The sequence below is a fragment of the Pteropus alecto genome, unplaced genomic scaffold (genome assembly GCF_000325575.1).
Source record: "Pteropus alecto unplaced genomic scaffold, ASM32557v1 scaffold78, whole genome shotgun sequence".
Classification (NCBI taxonomy): domain Eukaryota; kingdom Metazoa; phylum Chordata; class Mammalia; order Chiroptera; family Pteropodidae; genus Pteropus; species Pteropus alecto.
In genome coordinates, this window is record NW_006443124.1 from 478831 (window position 1) to 506685 (window position 27855).

Below are 27855 nucleotides of genomic sequence, written 5' to 3' on the forward strand. Positions count from 1 at the left end.
GAGAATACCAAGTTTTTGAGACATTTTTTTATGTAAAATTTTATGAAGATTTAAAAATGATACACGGGTTAGGACCTAAGTGGTTAGAAGATAAAATTTAAAGGATGCATGGATGGATGCATGGATGGATGGATGCATGGATGGATGGATGGATGGATGGATGGATGGATGGATGGATGGACGGACGGACGAACAGACAGACAGACAGACAGTTGAAGATTTGTGGTGGTTAGTAGGAGATCTCTTTGCTTCCTCAGAGGACTAAAAATGTTTAAAGCAGCTTCTAGAAGCATTAAGCTTCAATGATGATTTGGAATTGTAATATTAAAATCTTCCTCTCATCCCTTTTCTCCTCTGTCTGAAAGGCAAGGGCAGGTGAGATGGGATGAGAGGATGTAATTAGGGCAGTTCAGATCCATGGGGACATGCTTCCAGGAATTCATCAATGGTACTAGTTTAAAAGGAGAAGACGGGACAGAGGGGAGCAGAGCCGCCCTGGAACCCAGAGCTGACAGAAGAGCCCACAACAGTTCAGTGCTCCCACCAGCATCTCTTGCAATGACAAGTATCTGATTCCATCCCAGTGCTGTAGGGTTAGCCCGGGTAGAACTGCTGTCATATGCTTTGGAAGGCAGAACCCTCTGGCCACTTCGTAGGACATAGGGGGCAAGGTTTGGGCGCAGTTCTATTTGGGAACAAGGTGTATTTCTCTATAGATTCTCTGACCCCTTGCAGAGTCAGAGATGAAACACTTGCTAAGGTCTCCCCAGGACCTGAAGAACTCTGTGCACATGGTGAAAAGGCAAAAGCAGTCTGATTGCCACATTGTGCTTCCGTTGCCAACATGCTTACTCAGTCCCTTTGCTTCCTCAGCACAATTTGAGATGGAAATCTTCCCATCAGAATTTTTCCTATAAGTCTTAGAAACTTGGATTTGAGCCCGTTGTGCGGGCCAGGTTTTTCTTTTTTCCAGTGACTTGCGAGCAGGTTGCCTTTGAGTCACTCATGTGGATGGCCTTGATCTAGACATTGGCACATGCTGAAAGGCAACACTTATTTTCCGACTTTTGTTTGACCCTTTAAGAAGATTAGTCTGTTTACAATTTTCTCCTGTCTTTGTAAATCATGATGTTCCTGCTCATCCCCTCATCTCCTGAGTCCGTCCTAGCTGATCTGCAAACCAGCCGGGCTGGCTCACAATGGGTCCTCACAACCCTGAGAACACCCCTGCTTCCCTGCTCCACGTGTTATCCCCCCTTCCCTGGTGCCTACGAGGCCTGCCGCAAATCCCCATTTTTCCATAAAGTGTTTCCTGAATTCCTCAAGTTCTTTAATCAGAACAACAATCCTTTGAGGTATAGATAGATATTATCCCCATTTCACGAATGCAAAAACTGAGGCGCAGGTTCAGCCAGCAAGCCAGAGATGGCGGGGAGAGGAAGAGAAAGTAATGGATGAATACTGGAATTATAAGCAAAATGGTATATCTATTGTTGTTCGGTTTTGTCCAAAATACAATACTGTGAACATTTTTCTGTAACTTCCTATAGTTAAACCATAACTTTACCAGTCACCTAACGCTGGAGGTTTAGAACTAGTCACATTGTCAGTAGAAAGAGGCTGACATGTATGTTATCTCCCCAACCAGGAGGAAACCCCGGGGAGGCATCGTCACATTTTTCCTCTTTAGTTTATCCTACAGAGGACAGTGTTGTGCTTGGCACACGAGGGCTTAGGAAGTGGTTTTTGAACTTGATTTGAGTTTGATGGGTAGATTGATAATGTCTCTATAGTTAGGACAGCAGCCAGTTACATATTCTTGGGAGTTTAAACTTGTACATCCATCTAAACATGTTAAAGAGAGGTTCTTCTACCCCCACTGCAATTTAAATATGTACAGGAGATGTCAAAAGATGTGCTGTATTATTTTTGCAATCGCTTGGAAACTGGGCCAGCTAAATAAAAACATAGCCTATTATTTACTTTTTATTCCATTCATTTGTTTATGTGTTTGTTCTTTTATTGTGCTCTTTACCTATTCAGCAAGTATTGACTGAGCAACTGAAAGCTCACTGATGTCATATGAGTTGGTATGTGAAGATATCAGTATGAAAAAAATACACAAAAGGTTATTAACATTGGTTAGGGGGGAGGGGCAAAAAAAGACTATAAAAAAGTTAAAGGCAGTCTCTTCCATGATAAAAAGGGTATGTATAGTATGATTCCTCTTATACAAGTTTCCATGAAAAGAATGGCTATCAAATATTAACAATGGTCATATTAGGCTGGTGGAATTTTACGTAATTTTTACTATTTACCTTTATGTTTTCTATAATGAATTGCAGTTTTAAAATAAATATATATATTGTTTACATAATGAAAACTATTAAGCTGTCATTATGGTGAAAAACAATTCATGAGCGTGTACTATGTGCAAAGAACTAGTCTCGGAATATCAATGTAGTAATTTTCACCTGAGTTCTTCCTTTTATTTTGAAGTTATGTTAATCATTTTCCAAATGAAAATCAGCTTTGAACCTCAGAAGCGTAGCGATTAGTGGACACTAGCAAACAGCACATTCTGTAGCGAGAATCCCTTTCAAGCTCTCTTACCTGTAGGTCTGGGCAGAAGGGCTTCGGCAATGAGGTTGGGTGGCCCTTAGGTTCACAGTCCCTTTGGCCCTTGTGTTTTGGCTAAAATAATAAAGGTAAGATGATATCTCTGACCTCAGCCAATCATTTTATAAGGGGGCTGAGAAAGCGTCTAGATGAGTCAGTGGAAATCAATCGCAACGATGGAAAAGTCATCTAAGTAAAAGTGTCCCAGAGCCCACGGGTCAGAGACAGCCCCCCTGCACATGAAGGATCTCACGGTCTGTGTTTATTGACACCGAAGATGGTTTTAATTGCCTTGAAGGAATTTCTGGCATGTTTTGCCAAAGCCAGTCTTAAGATGTTTAATCAGTGGATTAGTGACAACCAGACTTACTGGAGAGGTCTGTACACGGGGACAGCTGGTTCAGTGTAGTGTATTGCAATGTGACTGTTAGTGAAAGAACATAAGTATGTTTTATCAGAGAAATGGAGGCAGGAAAATGCCATTATCCACTCATGAGATGATCTTGGCTTTGGAAAGAATGGCATGTTTAATGTTTGAGAATTCTTGGTTTCCCTCACAGTCATCCATCATGATCTAAGCAACCTCCATAACCTGTTTTGGGTATATTGAAAATAAACTTGGTAAGATGATCTAGAGCCAGAGTTTGAGTATGTAATCAAACATTCAGCTTTATAGCCCCACCACTAGTGACTTGAGAGAATTAATACGACTTTCCAAATACAGTCTCAAGGAAAATATATACTTATGATCGTTAGTTTTACCTACTTGTGTTGACCTACAAAATATTTTAAGAAAAGAACTATAATAAGAAAAGCAGGATGATGGTGTCACATCACAAAGCCATTTTTATCTGTCAGATAATTGGAGAGGAAACCATAGTCCAAGATAAATGTAAAGGCACCAAAGAAATCATTTCCTTGATTTTTACATCTTTGCTCTTGCGTCTCTCAGTTGAATTCTTCCAACAAGATGTAAAACCAGTCAATAGTACTAAATACTACCTTTCATTCATCTCTCGAAATTTAACTCCAGGTGGAATTTCTTTTTCCTCTCTGCATAAAAATTTCCTTTACACGATCCCCTTTCATTGCTCCCCCAACTAATCTCCCAAATTCTATTCTCTGTGGACATGCTATGGAGAAAAACTTGGTGCCTTGAAATCTGAATAGAAACCCAGAAGTATCTTTGGCAGATACATTAAGCCCCTTTGCTGAGCTACCTGGAGTGTCTCTGTCTTATTTAATAACGTAGTAGTTTAGTGATACTCCTTTTCATTTGCTCAGAAAGATTTCTCAGGCTGTTTCATACCTACATTCACTGACCTAGGCATTTGTCAGGCTTATAGGGAAGGTCATTGGAAATGAATCCCTTTTGACCATCAAAACAACTGAGCAAATAGTTCCACAGATGTCTTTAGAATAGCTAATAATTATCAGTTTTAAACAGTCCCCTTTCCTCTTGCCTTGTAAGTTAGTCAGTGAACCAACTTAGCTAACAAGGTTGATATGTTAGCAGCCAAATTTTAATCAAAAAAGAAGTTACATAAAACAGCAATGCCATCTTATATTTGTGAATGGTTTTTATATTTCTGCAAAATATTTACAGCTCTTAGCAACTATGCACAACAAACTTAGAGAATGAGTTTTCTTTTCCTTTCCTCAGTGAGGAAACTGAGGTCTAGTGGAGTTTAATCAACTTGCCCATGATCACAGGGCTGGATTGTGGTGAAGACAAGTCTGAGGTCCAGAGATTTCGACTCCTAAAATAGAGTTCTTCCCATGATACTAGAATACCGAGTAAACCAATTTGCACTGAACTCCCAACTAGGTCAAATCTTGTATAGTCTTGGAAAACAGCGTTCGTTCTTGTTGACACACTCCGCAAGATATTGGCCATCTACATCCTTAGCATAAGGTTCTTTGAGTAGAACAAATATTATAGCCCTTTGATTGTTGAACTTGAGTGTGAGATGTGTCTCGTTCCTAAGGTCATTCATTTTACGGTTGCCAAGTGGAAGAGTCTTGGGGCCACACTCCTGGCCAGTCGTACAAGCCTCAAAGCACTAGGGTTTGTTAACTTTTAAAGATGTGGAAAAGCCAGTGACCTAGTTCCATGTCACAACTGCATACTGCACTCAAATACCTAACTGACAAACATCCATGTGGAACAAGTAAGACAGTAGGGAAGACAGACAATGGCTTGATCATCACCAGCGCCATTGTTATCTCTGGAAACATAACGTAAAGGCAGGGAAGCTACATTCACTGAGTGGTTTTTATGCACTATGTACGTCTTTTGCTTCATTTCTATTGATTATGTGAGTAGTGAGTTCTTTACTAAAGTAGGCTTATTACTTAAATCCTCTAACCATAATTGCCCGTATTAAAATTGGGACAATAATAGTAACCACCTCCTATGGTTGTTGTGAGGATTGAGACAGTATTTGTACAGTGGTTAGTTAAGTGCCTGACAAATTGAACATTCCATAAGTCGTTGTTTGGTTGTTTTTAGTATTTCCAGAAGCCTTAAATGGTCATAAGTATTTTTTGCACTGGACAATATATTCTTTCTGCCCTTCAAATCCCTAGAGTTCAGGATTATACTAAAAAATATACAAACATACCTCAGAGATATTGCAGGTTTGGTTCTAGACCAGCGCAATAAAGGGAGTCAATCTTTTTGCTGTTGGGGGGTCTCGCCTTCAATTTGTAGGAAAAAAAAAATCTGTGAAGCGCAATAAAGTAAAACACAAGAAACGAGTTACGTCTATAGTTAAGTGTAAGAACACTGGCTGGAGGTAGCTAGGTTTGTGTCCCAGCTTGACCCCTTGCTAGATCTATGACCTTGGGCATGTGATTTACCCTCTCTAAGCCCAGGTGCCTCCGCTATAGACTGTGGATAACAATGCTTAACTTCCTCAAGTGGTTGTGAATACAGGCATACAGCGTTTTATTGTGCTCTTTATTGTGCTTTACAGATGTTATGTCTTTTAAAAACTGAAGGCGAGACCCTCCACCATCCAAAAGATTATGACCTGCTTTATTGTAATTAGCTCTTTATTGCGGTGGTCTGGAACCAAACACACAATATGTCTGAGGTATGCCTGTATTACATATGATAGTGCATGTGACATGCTCAGGACAGTCCCAGGTACATAGTATGTAGTAACTGTTAAATAACAGTAGGCTGTATTTTCATTAATATTAGTACAGTATATGTCCTAAAGCATAATCATTCCTTTCAAAAGACATTTGTTTTGATTGTAAAACGAAGGAGAAATAAGTTAACACCTCAAAGTTAATCTTTGATCCAGTACCAGTTCTGGCTAATGGGGATTGATCCCTTTTAAATAATCTCAAATAATAATAAATGAAATCTTATGAGAGTCTAAGCCAACTGCTGCTCTTTTCTGAATATGGAATAAAACGTTAGGAAACTAAAACCCATTATCTGCTCTGTGCACCAGCAGTAGGATAGTTTTTAAAGGTAATAGCTTTGAGCTATTAAAAAATTAATGGTAATGGATTAAATATAAACCTCTATCTTAACGCTGTGTTGAAACTTCCTATTAAGGCTTAATTTTGTTTTTTATTTTAACCTTGCATCTTTCTTTTTAGTACTTCTTTCTGCATTGCCTTATTCATAGATTCTCCTACAGTATAATCTTATACCTCTGAACAATTCAAGAGAAAGGGAGCCCCCTCTAATCAGTGAAATGAGCCGCTCCTGTTTCTGAATAGTTATAATTGCCTCAGAGTTATTCTGTGTACCAGGGCGGTCTCTCCATCTTTTACCCATTGCTCCTAGCCCTACATTGTGAAGCCTTCCTTACCTGAAAAACTTGTTGTCCTGTGCACCTGGCCCCACCTTCACTATAGGACGATAGCGCTCCTAAGCACTCCGCCTCCTCACAACTCCTGAGCCGCCCAATGACAGTTGTTTTCGACTGTAATGTGCATCAGAATCACCTGAAGTGTTTGTTAAATGCAAATTGCTGGGCTCCTCCCAGAGTTTCTAATTTAAGAGTTCCGGCATGGACCTGCTGGTTGGCTTTCTAAAGGTTTCCCAGGTGCTGCTGGTAGTCCAGAGACCCTTTCAGACTTCCTGTCCTCCAAAACCGGAAGGCAGCCCACTTTGAGCTAAGGCAGCTGAAGCACAGAGATGCTTTCTAGTGTTGCTCGTGTCACCTTATCAGGTGATTGTCACAGTCCAGGAACAACCTCATACACAGAGACCCTAGGGGGGTCTGGGGAGTCTGTTATGCACCTGTATGTTACCAAAAGTTGAAACATCACTACCTCCTGGAGTCTGGATCTGAACCCCGTGTTTGTCACAGGAGCCAAGGGAGAACCCAAGACAGAGACTAGTGGCACAATAATGAAGCATGAATTATCCAGATGAAAGCACCTATGGAAATAAAGGTATTAGTATTATTATTTATACCTACTATTCTTAATAAAGTAGCAATGTGGAAGTATTGAATAGTTCCAAATGCTTAAAAGTTGTTCTGTGGGACCCAAACCAATTCACATTTAAAAAAGAAAGTACAGGTAGGAACCATTTTTGACTTACAGTTTTAAGAACCAAGAACACATTTAGATGAAACATGTTGGTATACAGCAATACAAATTGTGGCTGATTATAAAATGGCCAGGAGAGAGAGAGAGTAGGCTAGACAAGAGCAGCCCCTGCATTGTGGATGCTGGAGAAGTATGTACAATAAGTTAGTGGACCAGATTTATACATTAACTGCTTTAACGAAAAAAAAAGGTGGGGGTGGTGGTTAGGACACAAAGAAAAAGACGATATGGGCTTCTCACTTTGTGTTTCATGAAGAATGAAGGGTCTTACTAAATGAGTAAATTTGAATTAGAAAGCAGATCTAGACATTTCTATGTAGGTAAAACAGCCACTTCCCACCCACATTAAATGTTTGGGAGCCTTTCAATATGACCCTTAAGTAATCCCACCTGATTTAGATGAGGTGGCATGATTTCTGCTAGCTTGTTAAAATTCATTTCCTGAAGCTGTGTGGTGAGCTATTTAGCTTTATAGCCTATACATTTGGCTGTTGCTTTGGGCCCTGGAAAATAAAATTTAGTATAAAAGAACTATAGATTTTTATTTTAAAATCATCAGAGAGTCTCCCTTGAGGTGGAGTTTGGAACAGAGGTAGGTAAAAACTCGGAGACACGTCAAAGAGTAAGACATTCAGAAGAGAAGGGCTTATTTTAAAAGGAATGGGGAAAGGAACATTTCTAAAGGAATATTTATTACAGGGAAATGAAATTTAAAAAGTAGTCAAAGATTTAAAGGAAGAAAACAAAGAACAGGTGTATGTATGTCTTTCTGGAAATGTATGCGTATATATGTTTATTCTCTATCAGCCTATGGATAAGGATGTGTCAGACGTCGATGTCCCAAGAGAACTATGCAACTTTTATACGTATATAGATTCCACGTAGGTTATGTCTCAAAGTGCTTTTTATATAAGATGAGAGAGTAGAGTTTGTTTTTATTTTTATTTATTTATTTTTTTAGGCGAGGCAACCCTTGGTTGACCTCACAGATTGCAAGGACCTTGTCAGTTTATAATCCCTTATTTTTTTTTATTTTTTATGCCTACAGCACCTAGTCTTCCTATCCAAGTACTAACGAGGCCAAACCCTGTTTAGCTTCCGAGATCAGACGGGATCGGGCTTGTTCAGGGTGGCATGGCCGTAGATGGGTTTGTTTTTAAATAATACCTTGGGGAGTTTGTGATGTGAGGTGGAGTTCATCCCTTGCTATGGAAAATTTTACATTTTTCTGCCTGACCCATTTTAAAAAAGAGTTTCTATCTGTCATAATTCCAACGTCCCTTTCTTTCATTTCCCCCAGTCGAATAACATTTTTAATGCATTCTAGTATGGTGTTGACTGGGGGCCTGAGTTTTATTTGATTTGCCCTCAATGATGCTACTTTAATGAGAGCGGACTAGATAGACTTTGGATGGATTTCCCTGGAACTTCCAACTTTTATGCCCTCTGTATCTCCAGGAAGTGGGGAGAGAGGGGAAGGATTGAAGTACTTTGTTATTTGGTCGTGTTTCTCTGGTCTATGTCATGTCAGACTCAAAATTCTCAAAAGTACAAAAGCTGTAAGTGAGAAAGAGACAGTTCAGAGTCAGAATTTTAAGAGCCCGCTGTGAGAAAGAATGGCAAGGATGAATGCCTGCTTTTCTCCATGCTTCATCAAGTGCAAATGTTTCTGAAACATCCTTTCAGAGTACAGAGGTGTCCCTTTTAAGATGCTAAGGGCTTGGGAACTACTTCAGCATTGTGCATAATTTCATGAGTAAGTGTGAGGTATAAAATGAGTGTGTGTGTTAACATAGTGTAAGTATCACTTCGAGGCATTATTTTCACAAGTTAAGCTACTTTTCAGAAACGGGATGCATGAGAAATTGATTAAGATTGCCTTGAGTTTTCAACATGAGGCTAAGATTATAAGTTTGAAGCCATGTATGACTATCTCTGATTTTCCAAAAGTGTTCCAGTAAGAAATGATACTTTAATATGTGGCTTCAGATTGGTATGAAAGGAGTCTGTCATCCATCTTTTATTAAGTATTTATTGAGCACTTACTGTGTGCCTGATACTGTGCTCTGCATTGGGGATGGAAAGGTGTGAAACATAGACCTGATCTCTTTTGTTAAGAAACTCAGGGCCTCGTGCGGGACACAGGAAAACAGGCAATTATAATGTAGTAGAGAAGTTCTGTGATGGGGGAAGTACAAGGGATTGTGAGATGTCAGAGGCCTCAGAAGGGCTCATGAAGGAGATGGCTAAGCTGAGACCTGGATGAGGAGGAGGATTCAGGTACATGGCAGAAGAATGAAAGTGTTCCAGGTAGGGAGAATGATATGGTCAGAAGATAATGGCTTAATCCTACCTGAGTTATTTAGTAGATCGATGACTTCAGGAAAAAGTCTATCTTGGAGATTGAGTTTCCTTATCTTCCTGAGGGGGATGGTGGTGATGATGATGGCAAAGACAGTGGCCCTGGTGGGTGGTGGTGGTCTTGGAGGAGGAGAAAGAGATAAACAATAGCAGTTAAGATTTCTCGAGCACTTATTATATGCCATGTTTAAGTATACTAAGCACCTGCCATGCATTCATTACGATTTGAGTTTTACAATAATCTTGCAAGGCAGGTTCCATTATTATCTCTGTTTTACAGGTGAAGTTTAGAAAGGCTAAGTAACTTGCTTGAGGTCAGCCTGCTAGTAAGTGAAAAAGCCAGGATATGAAAACAAGTTGACTCTAGAGCCTGCCTTTTCCTCCACTGCTACACTGTGTATAATCTAACTTTTTCGTAGGGCTCATATAAAGATGAGTGGGAGAACGCATTTGAAAGAGCTTTTTAAACTGCACAGAGCTTTGTATTGTCATGATGCATGTCGAGCTGAGGCATGACTCATGGGCGGGAGACCGAGCCTAGAATAGAAGTGAAAATCAGTTCAGCGATATACAGGCGGCCGTTACTTGCCTTGTTAACAATTCCTCTTAATTCTGTGGCCGCAGCACGTTAGTAGTCAAAAGTGGCATTCCCTGGGGCAAATGTTTTTGTAGCAACCGAACGTTAGATGAGATAGACCATGGATTTGCTCCCAAATGGCAACTGCTATGTTACAAAGTCCTCAAATATTGCTAAAATCGTTAATCTCTGTTAATCACTCCGTAACTGCTCGGCACAAAATGAAACAGAGACTTGGCAATTATCCAATTCTTTTCAAGAATCTTGGCTTCTGCTACGGATAATCCAGAGCCCCAAAGAGACTTTTTAAAATTCTGGATTACCCAGTCGACCTCTACATTTCGATATTCTCTATCCTGCCTCCACGTTTTTACCAAATAAACTCTGTTCCTGTCACCTTGGTATTTCTGACAATCCCCAATGCGCTTCCTGCATTTATCTGCACTCTTATCAGCCATCGCGTTGTGCATCTAGGACTGTCTTTGCTAGTATCACATAAGCAGGTTTGTGGTATTGGCCAATGCATTGGGAGTCATTGAGAATAATCAAGAATTTGCGGGGAGAGGCGACTGCACACTCTTTGGGCACAGAGCGCATGTCTTCCCTACAAAGGGAATGAATGGCTGGTTCGACAAGAAAGAGATCAACAATGAACCAAAATAATGAATTCTTCTGCATCATAGTTTAATTCTAGAGGCTAATTGTTAGTTTAAGTCCCTCTTGAGGCCCGATAAGGGGTAGAGGGGGTTCCCTTTGCAAGCTTGATTGAGCTAGTGTGAAAGGCAAGACTGTGTAATTCAGATATACCAGTGAAATGCAAATAGTTTCGTGTATTAATGGTCACTAATGACCTGTAATCAAGCTATGATTTGTTAGGTTTAAAACAAAGACACAATTAGTTTATTTGTTCAGGAGTGTAAACAATCTGCTGATTGTTCTTCTCCACTGGAGACGGTAGGCTGGAGCATTAGTCTTGAGCCGTGACACCTCAGGGCCGCTATTGTCAGTTCCTGAGATTCTCCCAGCTTCCTACTCAGCTCTCATAAGTCTCTGGTCTTCATCAGAAAGGGATGAGAGGATTCTATTCTTAGTGCCCTTTCTCTGTGGCTTTTGCTCCTGATAAGCAAGCCACTTCAATTTTAATTTTTCTCTTTCCACTCCACTCCTACTTTTCAACTGGCTCATTTTCCTAAAGTATCACCATTCATTCAGCAAATATTGAAAACATAATTACCGAGGGCCAGTTATGCTCCAAACACTATCCTAGGCCTTAATGTTTATAAGGGTTATCAAGTAAGTCTTGACTCAATATTTGCAAAATTTATACCCTCTCCACAGATGTCTTTAAGATGTTCTGTACCACTAACTACTACTTGCATTACTTGCTACGAAAACCAAATGAAAAATCTCTCGGCATGGAACAGATGCTCTGTTGAGATATACATCTTAGAGAGCAAGGCACTTAGATCCTTCGAGGTACATCAGAACCAGCAATAGAGATTTTAGAGGGATTATAGTAACTCCTTAGGAAATATATACCTGTGTATTGCCTACTCTTTTATTTAATTTGAGGAAGTGAATACATTTAAATCCTTCTGGGAGACCATGACATTAGGATATAAAATCCTTTAATTCTTCATCACAGTGAAAACACTGTGATCTATTTGACACCACAGAGCAAAAATGATACAGGTGATCCTGGTGAAGCATGCAGATCGCTTAAGCTCATGGTGAAATAATGCGCATGATCTCGCTCTCATAGAACATGACTTCTTTCCTTCTCAGTGCTAATCGCACACTATTCTGAAATTCACTAATCTGAAATGGCTATCAGTCTGTGTTGGCTTTCTCCTCTACTTGAAGGTAAGCACCTTGTGTCTCTTGCTCAGCATGTATCCCAGAGTCTAACACAGTGCTTGGCTGTAATATGCTTAGTAAATATGTGTTGAGTGAAATCCAGGCACAATGATTAGAGCTTGGAAACCAATAGTAGCATTTGAGATGTCGTGAAGTAAAGCAAAATTACTTGATAGCAGTTATCTTAAGGATTAGACGAGTAGATGATCAGCACCATAGCTGACTTCTGGATAGGAGTTTTCATGTCATACAATATTCATTTCATTATATTAATGACCCATATAATAAAAGAGACCTTCTGTTTCTTTGGAAACTATAATGCCTAGCAGTGATATATCCTCTACTGATCATAAGAGTGACCAATCAAATGTGTGAAATGATATATTCTTCATAACCCAAAGAACTCGAATGTTCAGGAAAGGCTTGACAATAGTGTGGGTGGATAGTGCGACCATTTTTTCATTCAATTAGTGAATAGATATTTCTTGGGCACTTATTGTGTGCCAGGCATGGGGTTAGGTACCAGGAATGGAGTCACAAGGCCCTCTGGGGAAATACATTCATCAAAGAATAACAAAGATAAATGTACGATTGAAACTGTGACAAGCACTGTAAAGGCAGAGGATGTGGTGCTGTGGGAATGTGCAATAAGAGGGTTGGATCTGAGAAGGCAAAGTTTCCTTGATGAAGAGGTGATTGGGCTAAGCCATGGTAGGAGGAGATGGAAGGTTGACCCAGGCAGAGAGAACTGCAAGTACAAGGGCCCTACAGTAGAAGCAGTAGAGAGAGAGCGTATTCAGAGAAGGAAACGGTGACCTGCGTGGCCGAGTTCCCACAGGGTGGGCATTAGAGAGAAGCCACATTTTGTAAAACCTTCAGCGTATATGAGGCCTTTATTGCTTTTCATCCTAGGAGAAAAGGGAAACTTAAAATGTTTCAATGTGAGGAAGGTGGCAGGCAGCGACCAAATTTGTTTTCCAAAAAGATCGTTCTGGCTGCAGTGTAAAGAACGGACTGGAAACAATCCAGAATACATTTCAGGTGACAAGTGATTTGTTCATAGGGAACTGACACAGAGTCGAGATAACATGTGCCCGTGTGAGGCAGTCCCCGTAGAAAGCATGTACCCTTCCCAGAGATTCAAGATGAGCTCCTCTGTGGTATAATAGAGACCTCTTCAAATTTCCTCTGTGTCACACACACACACTTACCCACACATAAATTAGCATCATTAATGCAGAGTGTCACGTTCGAGCCCGGTTTTCCTTCCAGCCGATGCATCACTTTAGCACCTTTCCCTTTGTGCGATACCCTTTGCCTTCAAAGGCTGCTCTCAGGTCTTATTTTTCTTCCCAGAAGTGTGAGATTGGTTTTTCTGCTGTGCTATTAGAGCGATCCCCCCACTTAGAGTCTAATCTGCCACGGCCTCGTGCCTATTTGTCAGGAATTTCAAGAATACATTAAGACGTTGTACAGGGTGGAAGCTCTATTTTGACAATGATTGTGCCTATTATCTATTTTAATAAATGTAAATTGCTGTGGAGAAACAAACCATTTGATGCCACTCGAATCCTTTTCAGGAAAGCCCAAATCCTTTTTGTGTGTGGCTTAGATGTATTACTGTCATTTTCCCTTCACAGAGTTGCATAAACACACTTAAATCAGACCTTTGTTAGGGCACCCTCTTGTACTGTTGCCCTAATAAACTGTTGTGATTTTAGTCTTGGAAATCCATATTTGGTCACATTTGCAAATTTAGCCGTAGCCCCTTCTAGAATTAAAATTATTGGGTAAACTCAACAGTAAGTCAACCCGTGCATTTTATGTGCCAAGCACTATACTTGGGATACAGCACTGAATAAGGCCCTAATGCTGCCTTTCAGCCGTTAACGGTCATTTCTCAGTATTTGAGTGGGAATTCACAGGTAAGCAAGGGCCAGAGGTTAAAATGATCCATGCGGTAATGAATTAAAGTTGGAGACTTCAGTAAGAACTCCTGCTTAACTTGGTAGAAACCCACGTGATCATATATAGAAATATTTATAAGCATGTGTATATAACGGATTTGTATACATGCAGATATTTCTTTTTAGCTTTCCACTTGCTGGAGAGAGCTTTTTAAAACAAGTCAGTCAACATTTCTGCTTTAACACATGCACGTGGGAAACAAACTTTAGTGTATGTACTCAAATTGCTTATTTCTTTCTCTCAATAAATATTTACCTAGTGCCCACTATATGGTAGTTGAAGATCTGCTCTGTCAGCACTGGCTATGGTTTACACACTGGAGTTCTAACTGTAAGTTGACCCCATCCCGTGCCTGTCCTCACAGAGCTTACAAGTTTGTGGAAGAGATATACAAAAACAAAACAAAGGCCAGTAAACGACACGATCATAAATTATGCTGTGATGAAAACAAATGAGGGGTTGAGACATCAGATAACCATGGTGGGATGGCTTTAGATAATCTCAGTTGAGTTGACATAAACTGAGAGATAAAGGATGAAAACGAGGCAACCACACAAAGAATTGAAGAAAGAATAGATCAGAAAAAGGAAATAGTATATGCAAGAGCCCTGAGGCTTGGGGCAGGTTGAAGGAATCAAAGGAAAATGAGTGTGTTTGAAGGTTGGTGAAGGGAGGAGAGAGCGGCATGGCGTGAGTCTGTAGAGGTGGCAGAGGTCAGATCTCATGAGACTTTGTAAGGATTGGGAATATTATTCTAAGTGCTCCGAAAACTAAAGGGTTCTAGGGAAAGGGACTTGTTGATTATGAAGATTGTCCTAATCTCGAATCACTGTGTATAGGCTAAAGGTCAAAAGTCAAGTGAAAGATGGAAGAAAATTTGCTCTGCCACCTCACAAGGGTATTAATGAAAGATGGAATAAGGGATGTGAAAGTTCTGTGAAAACTATGGAATCTATAGATGCAAAATGTTGGAAAGAGAGTAGGTGCTAAACCCAGTTGACTTTTTGTTAATCTCTTCTTTGTAATGAAATTGGCATGTTTTCCATGTCCAGAGTGCTTTGTGACTGGCATCTCAAATTTATTTCCAAAAATTCAGTTGCCCAGAGTGGAGCTAGGTGTGCAGGTCTCCTGCTCTGCCTGTGGTTTCAGGATTTCCAGGTGAGTGGTTGGCTGTTCTTGACATGAGTACTCATAGGCGAATAGTGACATCTTGCTGGAGGTCCTGCCAGCAGAGAAAGAGCATGAATCCAAGAAGGCCAGGGAAAAAAAGATGACCTTTTATTTGTCTGGAATTTTGGAAAATCTCAATAAATTTTTGAAATTATTTCATGGTCGTGATAACTCTGGGAAATAGACAAAATAAGCAAAATCACCTCCAAATTATAGAACATGGCCAAAATAGACAATGAAATTATATCTTCTAACTCATACTTTTTTCTCTCATGTGAGAAAACACCAGTAACTTTTCTGATCCTACTCCAATCCACTACAAGGGCCATTCAGGAATATATAAAATAGGATCTGAGCTCATTGGGAATACATTTCCCTTGAGATTATTTGAAACCTAAACTCCTGTAGTCTATTAGGCAGTTTTATAATTTCTCTTACTAATAAAGCGAGTCAATTGCAAGACCCAAAGTAACTGGGTTTATATCCTAATATGGTAGGAGACTACCAAGTGTCATTAGATAGCTAATACAAAAATGATGAAATCAAGACCCAGGTTGGTCATTCAGAGTCTATGACACCTGGATTTTTTTAAGCATTAAGACAAAAAAAAAAATCTGCATTTAAAATTATTTTAATCCAGTTTACTAACTGAGAGTCTAGGAGCCAACCTTTCCAACAGTTAGTACTTAGTTGTTATTAGCAGATAAGAAACACTGAAATATTTTTCTCAATGTGTCATTTTTTTCTTTTCTTTGAGTTATAGTTGGAGTGTAGCCATTTGGAAATGATATAAATAGCAAATTGACCCTAATAGATTTAAAATACAGATTCTTAAACCTTTTCTTTGCTGGGGAAGTTGGGGGAGGGAGGGGCGAGGAGAGTTGGGAGGCTTCATGAAGCCCTTTGGAAAATTTTATGTAAACTAAGGCTCCTCCCTACAGTGGAAAAAAATGCTAAGAAAGATAAACATAATGGCCATACAATTTCAGAGAGATCATAGGTTCCCATGAAGTTCATCCCTCAATGACTGATCAAGCATTTCTAATCTAGAAGACTGAAGAAAGTCGTCAGGGTAAACAGATGTGCGGGACACAACTAAGGCATGAATATGCAGTGCTTTAAGGGAAGGGTACTATATTCCGTGCCAAGAATGGAGTGTGGTGGTTCTGGCTTCGGAATGATGCGGCTGGGGAATATGGACAAAGCCCCGTCTCAGGATTCACCGAAGAAGCTTGTCCAGTCCAAATAGGTTTAGAATTTTAAAATCTTCCTAATATCAAACCTCTTCATTACTAGATGGATCTGACTTCGCTTCAGGTAGTAGGAGGGACAGCATCAGCTATCTGGGTTGTGATTACCTCTTGCCCATAGGAAAGTTGGGAGATTCTCAGAATTAAGAAAATGCAAAAAGTGCATTTAACTCAAACTTTTCTTCTTTTTTTCCCATTTTTTTTTTTAGCAGAGTCAGTTAGATTTAATAGCTCCTTTAAAAATGCTACAGTGACATATAAAACATTATCTTTTACCCGAGAGTAGTTAATGCTGCCTTTTGGATGAGATGGAACTCAGGTAGAATTTGTACTAGAGAACAGTTAAGGAATTGAGAGAGGATTATATGCATTCAGAGAGAGCAGACATTATTACAGCTAATTTCTCCTTGGAGATTTGGTGCTTTAGACCTTTATGTACAGGGAGAATAGAAGACCTTCAGTAGTCTTCACTAACCTTCAAAAGCCTCAGCTCAAATTCCACTTTTTTCCCAGAAAGCCTTCTTGACTATGTCATCTTTTCTGAATCCCTGTATTAGAGACTTCAGTTCATCCTTTAATGCTTGGTACAGTAGCATATTGGCCATTATTATTTAATGCATGTTTGTCTTCTTTCTTTTCCTGGCCGTGGCCTCCCTGAGGGCTGACATTACGTTGCCCCCACTAGAGAGTAAGCTTTATCCAGTCAGGGACATATTTGTTTCTCTTATTACTAATCCCACCACAATGTCTCACACATTACAGGCAATCAATAGATAATTTTAAATGAGCAGTTCTAATATTTCAGCATCATTTATAGCTCTGATTTTTATGCTACATATACCATACCTGCTGGTAATTGACAAGAAAAGCAATTTATTTTTGTCTTGTGCAAAATCAAGTTGGAGTCAAAGTAGGACAATTGGAAGTGTTAGTATCTGAGACTGAATTTTAGTATCTGGTTGTCAGAGTTGATGGACCTCCCCAAAAAACTGGGGTATTTGGCAAGTGTCTAGATTTATGGAACCATCTGTTGATTTTATTTTTAGTTCTGTACTAGAGCTGTACTTTTAAATCACAAGTTAACTCAAAGGAGAGATTAATTTGGTTATTCTGAAGACAAAAGAAACTAAGATTTGTTAAGCAATGATTATGTGCTAGGCACTGAGCTTTATAATTTTATACATATTATCTCATTTAATTACTATAAGAGACCTGCAATTAGTAATGTACATCCTTCTTTTAGATATAAAAACAGATTCAGAGAGTAAGTTACGTTAAGCTCTGTTACAGCCAAGTGCCTGCACTGAGTAGTCATTCAATTAAATATTTGTTGAATTAAGTTTGTCCAAGGGTACTCAATCAGGCAGCAATTGATCAAGGCTAAGTTTGAACCTGAAGCTGTTGGTACTTGAAACCCATCCTCTTTTCACTACCACTTCACCTCTAAATAGACATTCATGTAGAGAAAAACAGTACCAACATTATTAGCTTTTCATTTTAGCTCTTTGCTCTTTCAGCTCAGGCTACACAAGACTCAAGTTTTCAACATTTGGCCCCAAACATCATTTTCCTCTGTCTGTGCTATTTGCTCAGAGATGATGCTAAAGATAAACTTGACTTCCTGGCAACAACTCAGAACAATTGTGTTAGAACACGATCTTCCCGATACTCTAAGGAAGCAAAAATAAACATTTGGGAAGAAAGGGTGAATAAAGTTGCAGAAATGATGGCACTATTTGCATTTTATTCGCTTTCTCCTCTCTCCTCCCCACTGGTATGGGGGCTAGTGTCTGTCGAAACACAGCGAAGAACTTAGAAAATTAGAACTTTATCATATTTTATCGTTCTGGCTTGCGCTTTTTTTAAATTAAAGTAAAGCTGGCATACAATATATTAGCTTCAGGTATACGATATTTATATACTTTACGATGTGATCACTGCACTGTCTTGTACAAACAAAACAAAAACAGATTCATAGAAACAGGGAACAAAGTAATACAGACTTATTTTTAATGGAATCCTGGCTCTCCAAGTTGCTCATGACTATTTAGCTTGGTCAGCAGATGTAATAAATTTTTTTCCTAAGCTATAGTAAAAATGAGGAAATATAAGTTTTATAGGGACAAGGTCTAGTTTTTACACTTACCTCCCAGCTGATGCAAACACATGACTTTTAACTTTTCCAGAAATTGCATCTGCATTTTAGGACTCAATTGGAAGATATGCTTTTTGGGGGGTCCTCAGAAGTCATGTCTGCTTTTCTGCCACCTCATTGGCATCAAAGAGTCGAGGCATGTGATACCTATCTGAAGAAGAGTGTTGCGTGGAGCACAATTAGAGCCAGCTTCTAATTCATTAGAAGCCATAGAGAGGGAAACTGGAGATCAGTATGTGGACAATCTTCTGATGTCTAGCCTATCAGAGAGTGGAAGGGATGGTCTTGGGAGATGGTCTGTTCAAGGGAGGGTGGGTATTCATTTTTCAGAAAGTGTCGAAGAGGGAGGAGAGAGAAAGATTGAGGTCAACCTCTAATGCCTCTTCTGAGAATTTCTTTGATTGGCGCTTCCCAAAATGCCCTTTGCCTTTGGGAACTAGTAATGTGTTTTTGTTTCTTATATCAAGGAAACTGTCTGGAGAGACAAAATGGGGGTCCAAGGGAAACTCTATGAGGGATTGTTTAAGATCTGTTAAACAATCTAGTCATAGACGTGTTAGTATAACACACACACACACTCTCACACTCTATGGGAATGGGACGGAGGACAGACTCTTTAGAGATCTTGAGTCCCATTTCCACATCCACCTTACCTCTATGCTGCGGCACACTCTTAGGTCCAGACTACTCTCCTCCCTCCCTCTGTATGTTCTCCCTCTTGGGAAATCACTTCACGGCTATGTGCTTTAGATTCCTCTCCTATAAAATAGAGATATTAGTGTCTCCTTACAAATTCATTATACGCGTTAGAGAAGAGTGTATGCAAAATAGCAACACGGAGTCTGGCAAGGGGTGGGTGGCTATTTTTATTTTTCTTGCATATATTTATTTAACGGGTAAAGACGTTAGCAGCAGGATGGGTGTATGCTAGGCTCACTTAGCAGCAGGATGGGTGTATGCTAGGGATACAAACACAGAAACTTCTCACCAGAGGCTCATAAAATACTGAGAAAGACATTCTTTTACTGCTAGGGAGGGACATGGTGCTAGGGAGAAAACATACCCCAGAAATCAACTGAGATGTCAACACACACTCAACTTCAGAGACTTAATATGAAAAAAAAAAGATGTAAAATAATATTTAGGGTTCACTGGGATAAATAAAATATAAAATAAAAGATAAAATTAAAGATAATATTTCATCTTTTTTTACTTTTTAATGTGGTTTCTAGAAAATTTTCAATTGTATATTCAGCTCACATTTTAGCTGTACAGTGCTGTCCTTGTACTTCACGGAGTGACTTGATAGCCACATCATTTTCTCCTCCCATTCCCCACATGACTAACATTGTCATACAGATATTTACCTCTAAATTATAAACCCTTCCAGGACACTATTTGCCATCATTATTGACATTAACACCAAGTTTTCAATACAAATTTGTTGGATAGTTGGATGGATGGACAGACAGATGGCTGAATGAATGGTCAAGAGCTATATTATGAGGCTTTGGGAAATTTAGAGCAATGTGGTCTCCTAATGTCTTGATGCAAAGGACAAATTCAATGACTGCAAATCATGAAAAAGTCGGTTTCACCAATTACATACAAAAGATCTAACCAGACACTGATGAATGTGTCCCAATACTACATCTGTGTCTGCAGCTATTTTTGTGACCTTTGGCAATAACTTATCTCTACTAGGAATAGTTCTCAGAGCTCCACAAATGTTTGTGTTTTGCAAAAGACAGAGATCTGTCACTCCTTAGGCAAAGCTGCAGAACCTCCAAGGTATCTGCCTCTCTGAAATGTAGGAGCCCAGAAATAGGAGAGCAGTAGCCTCTACAGGATTCAGCTCAGAAAAGCAGGCAAACAGCATACCGCTAGGAGCTAAGAGTGTCCAAGAGTCAGCTCAGCTTTACAAAATATAAGGGGAGTCCAGTTACCTAGAATTTGGAAGTGTCTTCTGTCATTCTGACTCAGCACCTTAAACAAAGGAAGTCAGAAAATAAATGCAATTCTGGCCATGGATCCTTATGCTGTAATCATGACAAAATAACTCTTGCATAAGATAACTCACCAGTGCATCGCTACCAAGTTATTATGGGTGGGCCTTTCTCATTACATTAGCCAGAGATATTTCCCGGTGAAGAGCCTTGAGAAGTTTGTGGTGGCCCATAGCCAAAGTATACATTGTAAGTAGTTTCAGTTTATACTCCAAACGAGTGGAGGATATGCATGTAGTAAGGACGGGGAGTGAGTTAGGTTTTTTTCATCTATTTGAGAATTTAGCAAGTGGTATATCGGCTGCAGGTTTGTTGGCAGATGAATGGGTAAGGAGTAGTGGGCAAATTTACTTGTAGACCTAATAGTGATTTTCAGTCACAATTTGGCAAAATAAGATAACAAAAATAATAGTTATTGAACACTTATTATGTGATAGACATATCGAGTATCAAATATGAATTATTGCATTTATACATCACAACCCAATGAGGTTGCTGTTGAGATTATCACCTTCTTACCCAGTCCTAGGAAGGTTTTATAACTTACCTAAGGTCACACAGCTTACTACTGGTGGAGCTGGGACGCCAACCCAGATCATTAGGCTATATTTAACATACAAGATATCTTTAATACTGAATTAGTATCTGTTTTTCTTACAGTAAAGCAGTTTCTGGTTAACAACATTAAGAGAAGGGGACACTATGTCAGCCTTACTCACAAATGATGAGTCCTTTACTGGTTATCTCTACCATGCAGCCTAAGCTGAAGAAGGAACATGAGGTGGTGGAAGATGCATAGGACTGGCGCTGGGATCTAGGTCTGCCCAGGCTGTGCCAGCATGCCACCTTTCTGGACCTCTTCCCCCAACTCCCACTGATAAACTTATGAGGGCTAGAAGACGCTGAGTTCTAAGGTTTTGTGCAGTGTTCTTATCCTCTAAGTTCTTGGAAACTTGAGAAAAAGGAGGAATATGAAGCAATGGCCATTTCACCCCAGGTTTAGAGTGGACAGTTGACAAACCAAAGATGGACAGCATCTTTACAGTTACACCTGCCCAGGCACGCTCACCTGCTGACATGATTCAGTGCTCCCTCTTAAAGTGGTAGACTAGGAAATCAGTCTCAGAAATGCCTATTTGACTTGGCCACGTTTCACGGTTTTCAGTGTGTTTCTTGATATGTTTTTGATATTTTCTTGAAGGAGACTTGTAATGTTATATTCTCACCAAATATTATATATGAAAAATAATTGAATTATTTCAGTCATTAATTTTTTTTCCTCTAGAGTATAACTACAAAATTCTTACAAAATTTTTGAGACCGTTTTTATCCTGATTTCTGAAATCTAGTTTTGAAACAAAAGAGTTTGACCTTTCTGAAAAATCATAAAGGTTTATGACTTTTCATATGAAAAAAAAAAAAAAACAGTATTACAGCACCAGTTAGAAGTCTGAGTGTTGATAGTGAATAAAACCTGAAATAAGGATGTTAGATGAGTTGACACAAGTGAAATATTTATAGCTAAGTAAAAATAAAAATGGTTTGAAATAATTCAATTTACCAAGAGAAGCATGTATAACAGTGGTTAAGACTTTGGGCTCTTGATTCAGATGGACTAATTCTAAATTCTAGTTCTGCCACTAATTAGGTATAACCTTAGTCCAATCACCTAAACAAAATGTCAGTGTCTTCATCCATATAAAATATGAATAATAATAATGAGACTGACCTCTGTAGAGTTATGAGAATGAAATGGATTATGTATGTAAAACACCTAACCTTGCCTGATGCATTGCATGCCTTCAATAAATGTTAGCTATTTCTATTATCAGAAGACAAGTAATTTGCCATGTATAACAAGTATCCTTTTTAAAATTCTAGATATCATAAATTATGTTTTACCAAGGAAATCACTAGGCAATAGATTGTCACTAGAGAAGTAGTAAGAGCATTTCACCGGGGTTATTTTAAAGCCACATTAGCTAAAACCTTGGGATGTATATAGAAATGGCAGTCATTTCTTAATCTTAAAGAGATAAACTGCTTCATATAATGAGTCATCTCTAATTTCCCTGCAATATTATGTGAAAATAAATGCAGTTCTGCACATCGAATAGTATTTGGTTCTTTGGACAGGAACTATTGATTGTTAGGAGACAAGGGGATTGATATTAATAAATGTTCAACATTGTCAGCTGTGCTGCTGGCGGGAGGATGGGGGAGGAGAGAGAGACAGTGGAAGAGAAAGTGAAAGAGAGAGTGTGGAAGAGACAGACACACAGCTGGCCTGACAGCACTCCATGGTCCATCTCATCACTTCCCGCTCAGCAAAGCTTAATATGAAAATGCCTGGGAGAGTGGAGAAATTGTTTCAACATGTCATTCCCACAGTAGGTGAGGTGTCAAGATTTCATAACCGTTGAATGCCCTGAAGTTAGATGCCACCTTGTCACACTGAAGGCAGAGTCTGAGTGGAAAATGCCATGCTTCCATTGCAGTGTTCAAACAGGTTGAGGGAATCTGGGATGACGGTACAGATGGCTTTTTGTTTCATGGCAGCCTAAGAGCTTTGGTTACTCAGATCCTTGTACACACTCTCACTGTGGCTAGTGAAAGGCTTATAGATAACAATGAAATTATTAGCTAGTTAGTAAACATTCCATAAGAAGGAAAGTAGCACAGCATAGTCTCCCTGCTACTTAGGAATGTAGATAAAAATCCCATTCCAGAATGTGCTCACTCAGAGCCCCTCATGCTGCACGTAAGGTGTTGTTTGATGATGAGCTTGATACATTGCATTGAAAGCATTTTAAACTGATGCTCTAATGTAGAAATTTTAGAAATGATAATGCTTGAAATGAAGTAAGACACAAAAACAGCCTGTGAAGTATCTGCTGTAAGTGTCTAGAGATGTTTTAAGTAGTTGGCTCTCAGATATTAACAGAAGTATGACAATAAGGATGAATGTGCCTCCCCTATCTAGTTTGCAGAGAGCATATGATACATATAACTCAATTGCTTTGTAAAGTGATAGTATGGTAGCAAATCACCTAATGACCTTGGAGACAAGCAATCTTAAAGTTGATACACAGAAGAGACCATTGGTTAATTATAATATGTGATACATGCAGCCCGGCTAACCAAGCTGGAAAAAGAGTGAACTAATAATGTTTGTTAAGGTCAGGCACTATGGTTGTCGCATTTAGGTGTCACATCAACCTTATTGGGTGGGTATGATTATGATGGTGAAATCATAATAGCTAATTCCATACAAGAGTTAGCCTGTCAGATAGTGTGTTAAGCATCTGACATAAATTACCTAATTTAGTTCTTGCATTCCTATAAGGTAGATATGATTAGCTCTGTTTTACAGATGAGTAAACGGGAATATTGATCAAAGTCTCTCAGCTAGGATTCAACTCAGGTCTTTCTAACTTATAGTAGCACTGTGTGTGTAATAGTAATACAAATAAAATATAAATAATTTTTTTAAAAAACAAAAGAAGAAGTAACTATGGTGTCAGATGAGTACTAGATTTATCAGGGAGATCACTTTGTAAGACTATAGATGTCTAATGAGTATGTTGTACACCAGAAACTAATATAAAATCATGAACCTACTGCACTTTAAAAACATTTTTTTTAATTTAAAAAAAAGAAAAAATATTATTGAATATTGACTATAGTAGGCACTTGGCTATATGGTTTGCATGAGATCTGTAACCCTCATAATCCTGCTGTACCTATTTTAATGATGAGAAAATAGAACCTTACTAAGTTAAGAACTTGCCCAGTTTTGTGCAACTGGTAATATGCAGACAAAGACTGCGAGCTCAGTGCAATAGGATCCTAGAACCTAAACCATTAACTAATTTGCCTGTAATCAAAATAGATTATCATAATTTTAGGACTGCCTATTTTTATTTTAAAAAGAGAGATCTTCTCTGTAGAGTCAGGGTACTTAATGGATAAATAGGGGTGCATGAGGTAGACTCTGGGTTCTTTGGATAGTTTGAGACATCCTGGTTTCCTTACTCATCTGTTCGAACTTGTCACATTTGCCTCTTTCTTATAGGTAGGTTTTGTTTGTTTTCGGGACTCTTTCTATGGTATCTCAATGAAATAGGTCATTGTTACTTAACACACCATCCTCCAGTTTGCCTGGAATTTTCTTAAAGCATGAGAGCAGAAAGTGCCTATAGAATCCTCTGTGTTTTAGCTGAGGTTATACCTCTTACCCTTAGCTGTGCCTGGCTTCATGAGAACAATGTGATTCTACTCATTTTGCAGACCAAACAAGAAGATATGCTGATCCCTTGTCTACCTTTTAATGGTATTGTTTTCCATCACATAGAAGTATTCCCATTAATATTTCTATGTTAAAAAATGATTAAACCCACATTTTGTGCAACTGACAAAGATACCCCCACCAAAATATAATTTAGCCATTCAGCTTTATTATTAAAAAATAGTTCTCCCCTTATTCACCTGACAGGTTATTATAAATTTAAAAAAAAAAAAAAGTTTGGTGTTTTTAAAACTTTGGCCCAAAAGAATCAGAACATGACATTAAGTACGGTAGCTATGTCATTTTGTTTTGTACTGTGTTTTTCTTTTTCTCATTAGAATAAGACCATAATCATATTAAATCACATTAAACAAGCTTTTTCTTTTGCTCTTCCTATAAAGATATCTCTAGTGTGTTAATTAGTTTATCTGTTGTCCTCTTTTCTCTGTGTTAGGAAAAATATGTGTGATTCAGAAGACTGGTGTCAAAGTTTTTTTTTTTTTTCCTTGATTAATTGCCGAATTATCTTACTCCTGATTTTCGGTATCAAGATTATATTTTATTAAATCAGGGTTGTTAACCCATTGGGATGTTTTTGTCTTTGTACCTTTTGAAAAGAGTTATTTGAGCAACAGAAACAGGGATAAATTACATCTGATTTAGAAGCAGACCTGAGAATTCCAAAGGGAAAAAAAAAAACGTTTCCTCAGAATTTGGCTTCCAATAAAACAAGTCGTGTTTTTAGTGTTGTCTGTTTTGCACCAGAAAAAAATAGATCATCTTTTTGTCCATGCAGTCACCCTCTGGTATTATCTCCATCTGGCTGTCTCTACAGCCCTGGGCCTCTTAGCTCTGACTAAGTGTGTACCAGCAGCTATTAATAGCCGAATTCTACAACAGTCTGCTGTTGCAGATGGAATCTGAGCTTCTGAAGACTAAGGCCATAAAAATCCATTACAAAGAAAGCAGTACATTCTTCGGCACTTAATGCAGTTAAGCTCTCTATAAATAAGGAACATTTTAAAAGCAATACACCAGCCTCTGATTCTAGTTTGTGGATTTCACCAGTTGATTTAGTCCTTCACACGTAAGGTTCTCCTTTATGATGTTGTGTAAATCGTACTATTAATCCAAACACAAAATGTAAAATTATAAGAGAATGTCCTATTTTAGAAAAAAAGTAATAATTTGAAAGTAGAATAGAAAATTCCATCACCACAAAGAAAAAGGAAATAAAAACGACTTCGAACTAGAAAGTGCATTGTGGATCATAGGATCCATGAAGATATGCACGTATGTGAGGGTTACTCCTTAACTCCTTCAACTGTGGCCATTGCAAGGGGCCAGGACACCCATCATGAAAGAAAGCATCCTTGACTATTACACACACACACACACTTTAAATATATCCATGAAAACTCTCAATTCTTTTTCCCCTAAGCAAGGCAGAGATTGCTCCCTCTCAAAGAATTGTCTTAGTATTTCTATTTAAGAGTATAGGAAGAAGATGGAAAAAGGGATTAAAGTCTATTTCTGGACCCTCTTTCTTCATGATCCCCTTGCTTCCCCAGTATTTACCAAGAGAATTAAAGGATTTATTAAATCAGATTAACTGCTGTGTCATCTGCTCTACACTCAGTAATATCAGAGATGCAGCGAGGTCAGGATAGTGAAAATCCAATACTGTGCATAGAATTGATGCTTTATCGATACTTATTGTGTAAATAAAAGGGAGAGGTTTCCTTTATGTTCTCATTATGTTAGGATATAGGTTCTATGAGGGCAGCACCACAGTGGTTTTATTTGCTCCTCTAACCCCAGCATCTACCACAGTAAATATTATTGAATAAATATATAAATATACAGAGCTAAGGCATCTTGTATGCCCTTGAAAAGTATTCATATAAATTTCTTTTTAGCTCTTTCTCTTTTATTCTCATGTAAGTTTTATGATCCATGCTGCTTTTTTTTTTTTTTCCCATATACCTGGGAACAAAATTTCCAAACACAAATCTCCTATTCTACTTTGAAAGTGATTCTCATGTCAAATAAAATAAATTTATTTAGGAACATGTTTATCCACTTGAACTAAATTTGAAACTTCTTACCAATAGCTGTTGGGATAGGGGTGGGGATATGAACACTCAATGTAGGATAATCATCTCTGTCAATTCAGATGGCTCCTTTATTCATTTCTTCATTTATATTTAATATATATATATACACACACATATATATATATGTATATATCTGTGTAAGAAAATGTAGAGATATCCCAGGACAATAGATGATTTGTTGAGAAATATATGTTACAGGCAGAAGTTTTATGAATATAAAGAAAGATTAAATTACTGTGAGTTGGGCCATCTGTGAATATTCATGGAGGAAAGGGAATATCAACTGGCTCTTTAAGAATGGAACAGACTTAAATAGAAGGAAAAGGAATTGCACAATAAATGTAATTTTAAAATAACATTGTTAAAGCTGCTGAGTTTTGAGTTCTAATAGAAAAACAAAACAAAACACCCACCCAAATACATCTTATTTGAATTTCATTATTATGCAGGGAAATCATTTCTAACTGGTTTAACAGATGCCGAATTTGTCATTTGTAAGTCAGTACATTTGTGACTCCAGTTTATTCTTCTGATTTCTTGCATCATGTACTCTGGCAGATTTTGGGATAGCTGTTGGGATAGGGGTGGGGATATGAACACTCAATGTAGGATAATCATCTCTGTCAATTCAGGTTAGAATTTACAAGGCAAAGTTTACAGTAAATTTCCCTGTATCTCCCTGCTTCCAAAAGGATTTGTGTTCATTATGACCCCTGATATGCTAGATAATGTGCTCTCAAAAGTTCTCCAGAAGAAGAGACCCAAGAAATTCTGGCCAACTTCTAAGTTAACCCACATCCAAAGGACACATTCAGATATACAGAGCTGTAGACATGATGATTAAGAGAATAAGCTTTGGATTCAGAGTAACTTGTCTTCGAATTTGGCTGTGCCACACTTTTTTTT

The 27855-nt window shown here is 38.5% G+C and overlaps 1 protein-coding gene across 7 annotated transcripts in view; it reads left to right on the forward strand.

Moving 5' to 3' along the window:
- Positions 1–27855, forward strand: part of PPP2R2B (protein phosphatase 2 regulatory subunit Bbeta) — a 383456-nt gene that overhangs the window by 156561 nt on the left and 199040 nt on the right. The window contains exon 2 of one of the 7 annotated variants that reach the window (XM_006922961.1): positions 6957–7041. The exons of the other annotated variants lie outside the window; for them this stretch is intronic. Coding sequence (XP_006923023.1) covers positions 7005–7041 — 37 coding nt within the window. The 5' untranslated portion in view covers positions 6957–7004. The remainder of the gene's footprint in view (positions 1–6956; positions 7042–27855) is intronic. 7 annotated transcript variants of the gene reach the window in all.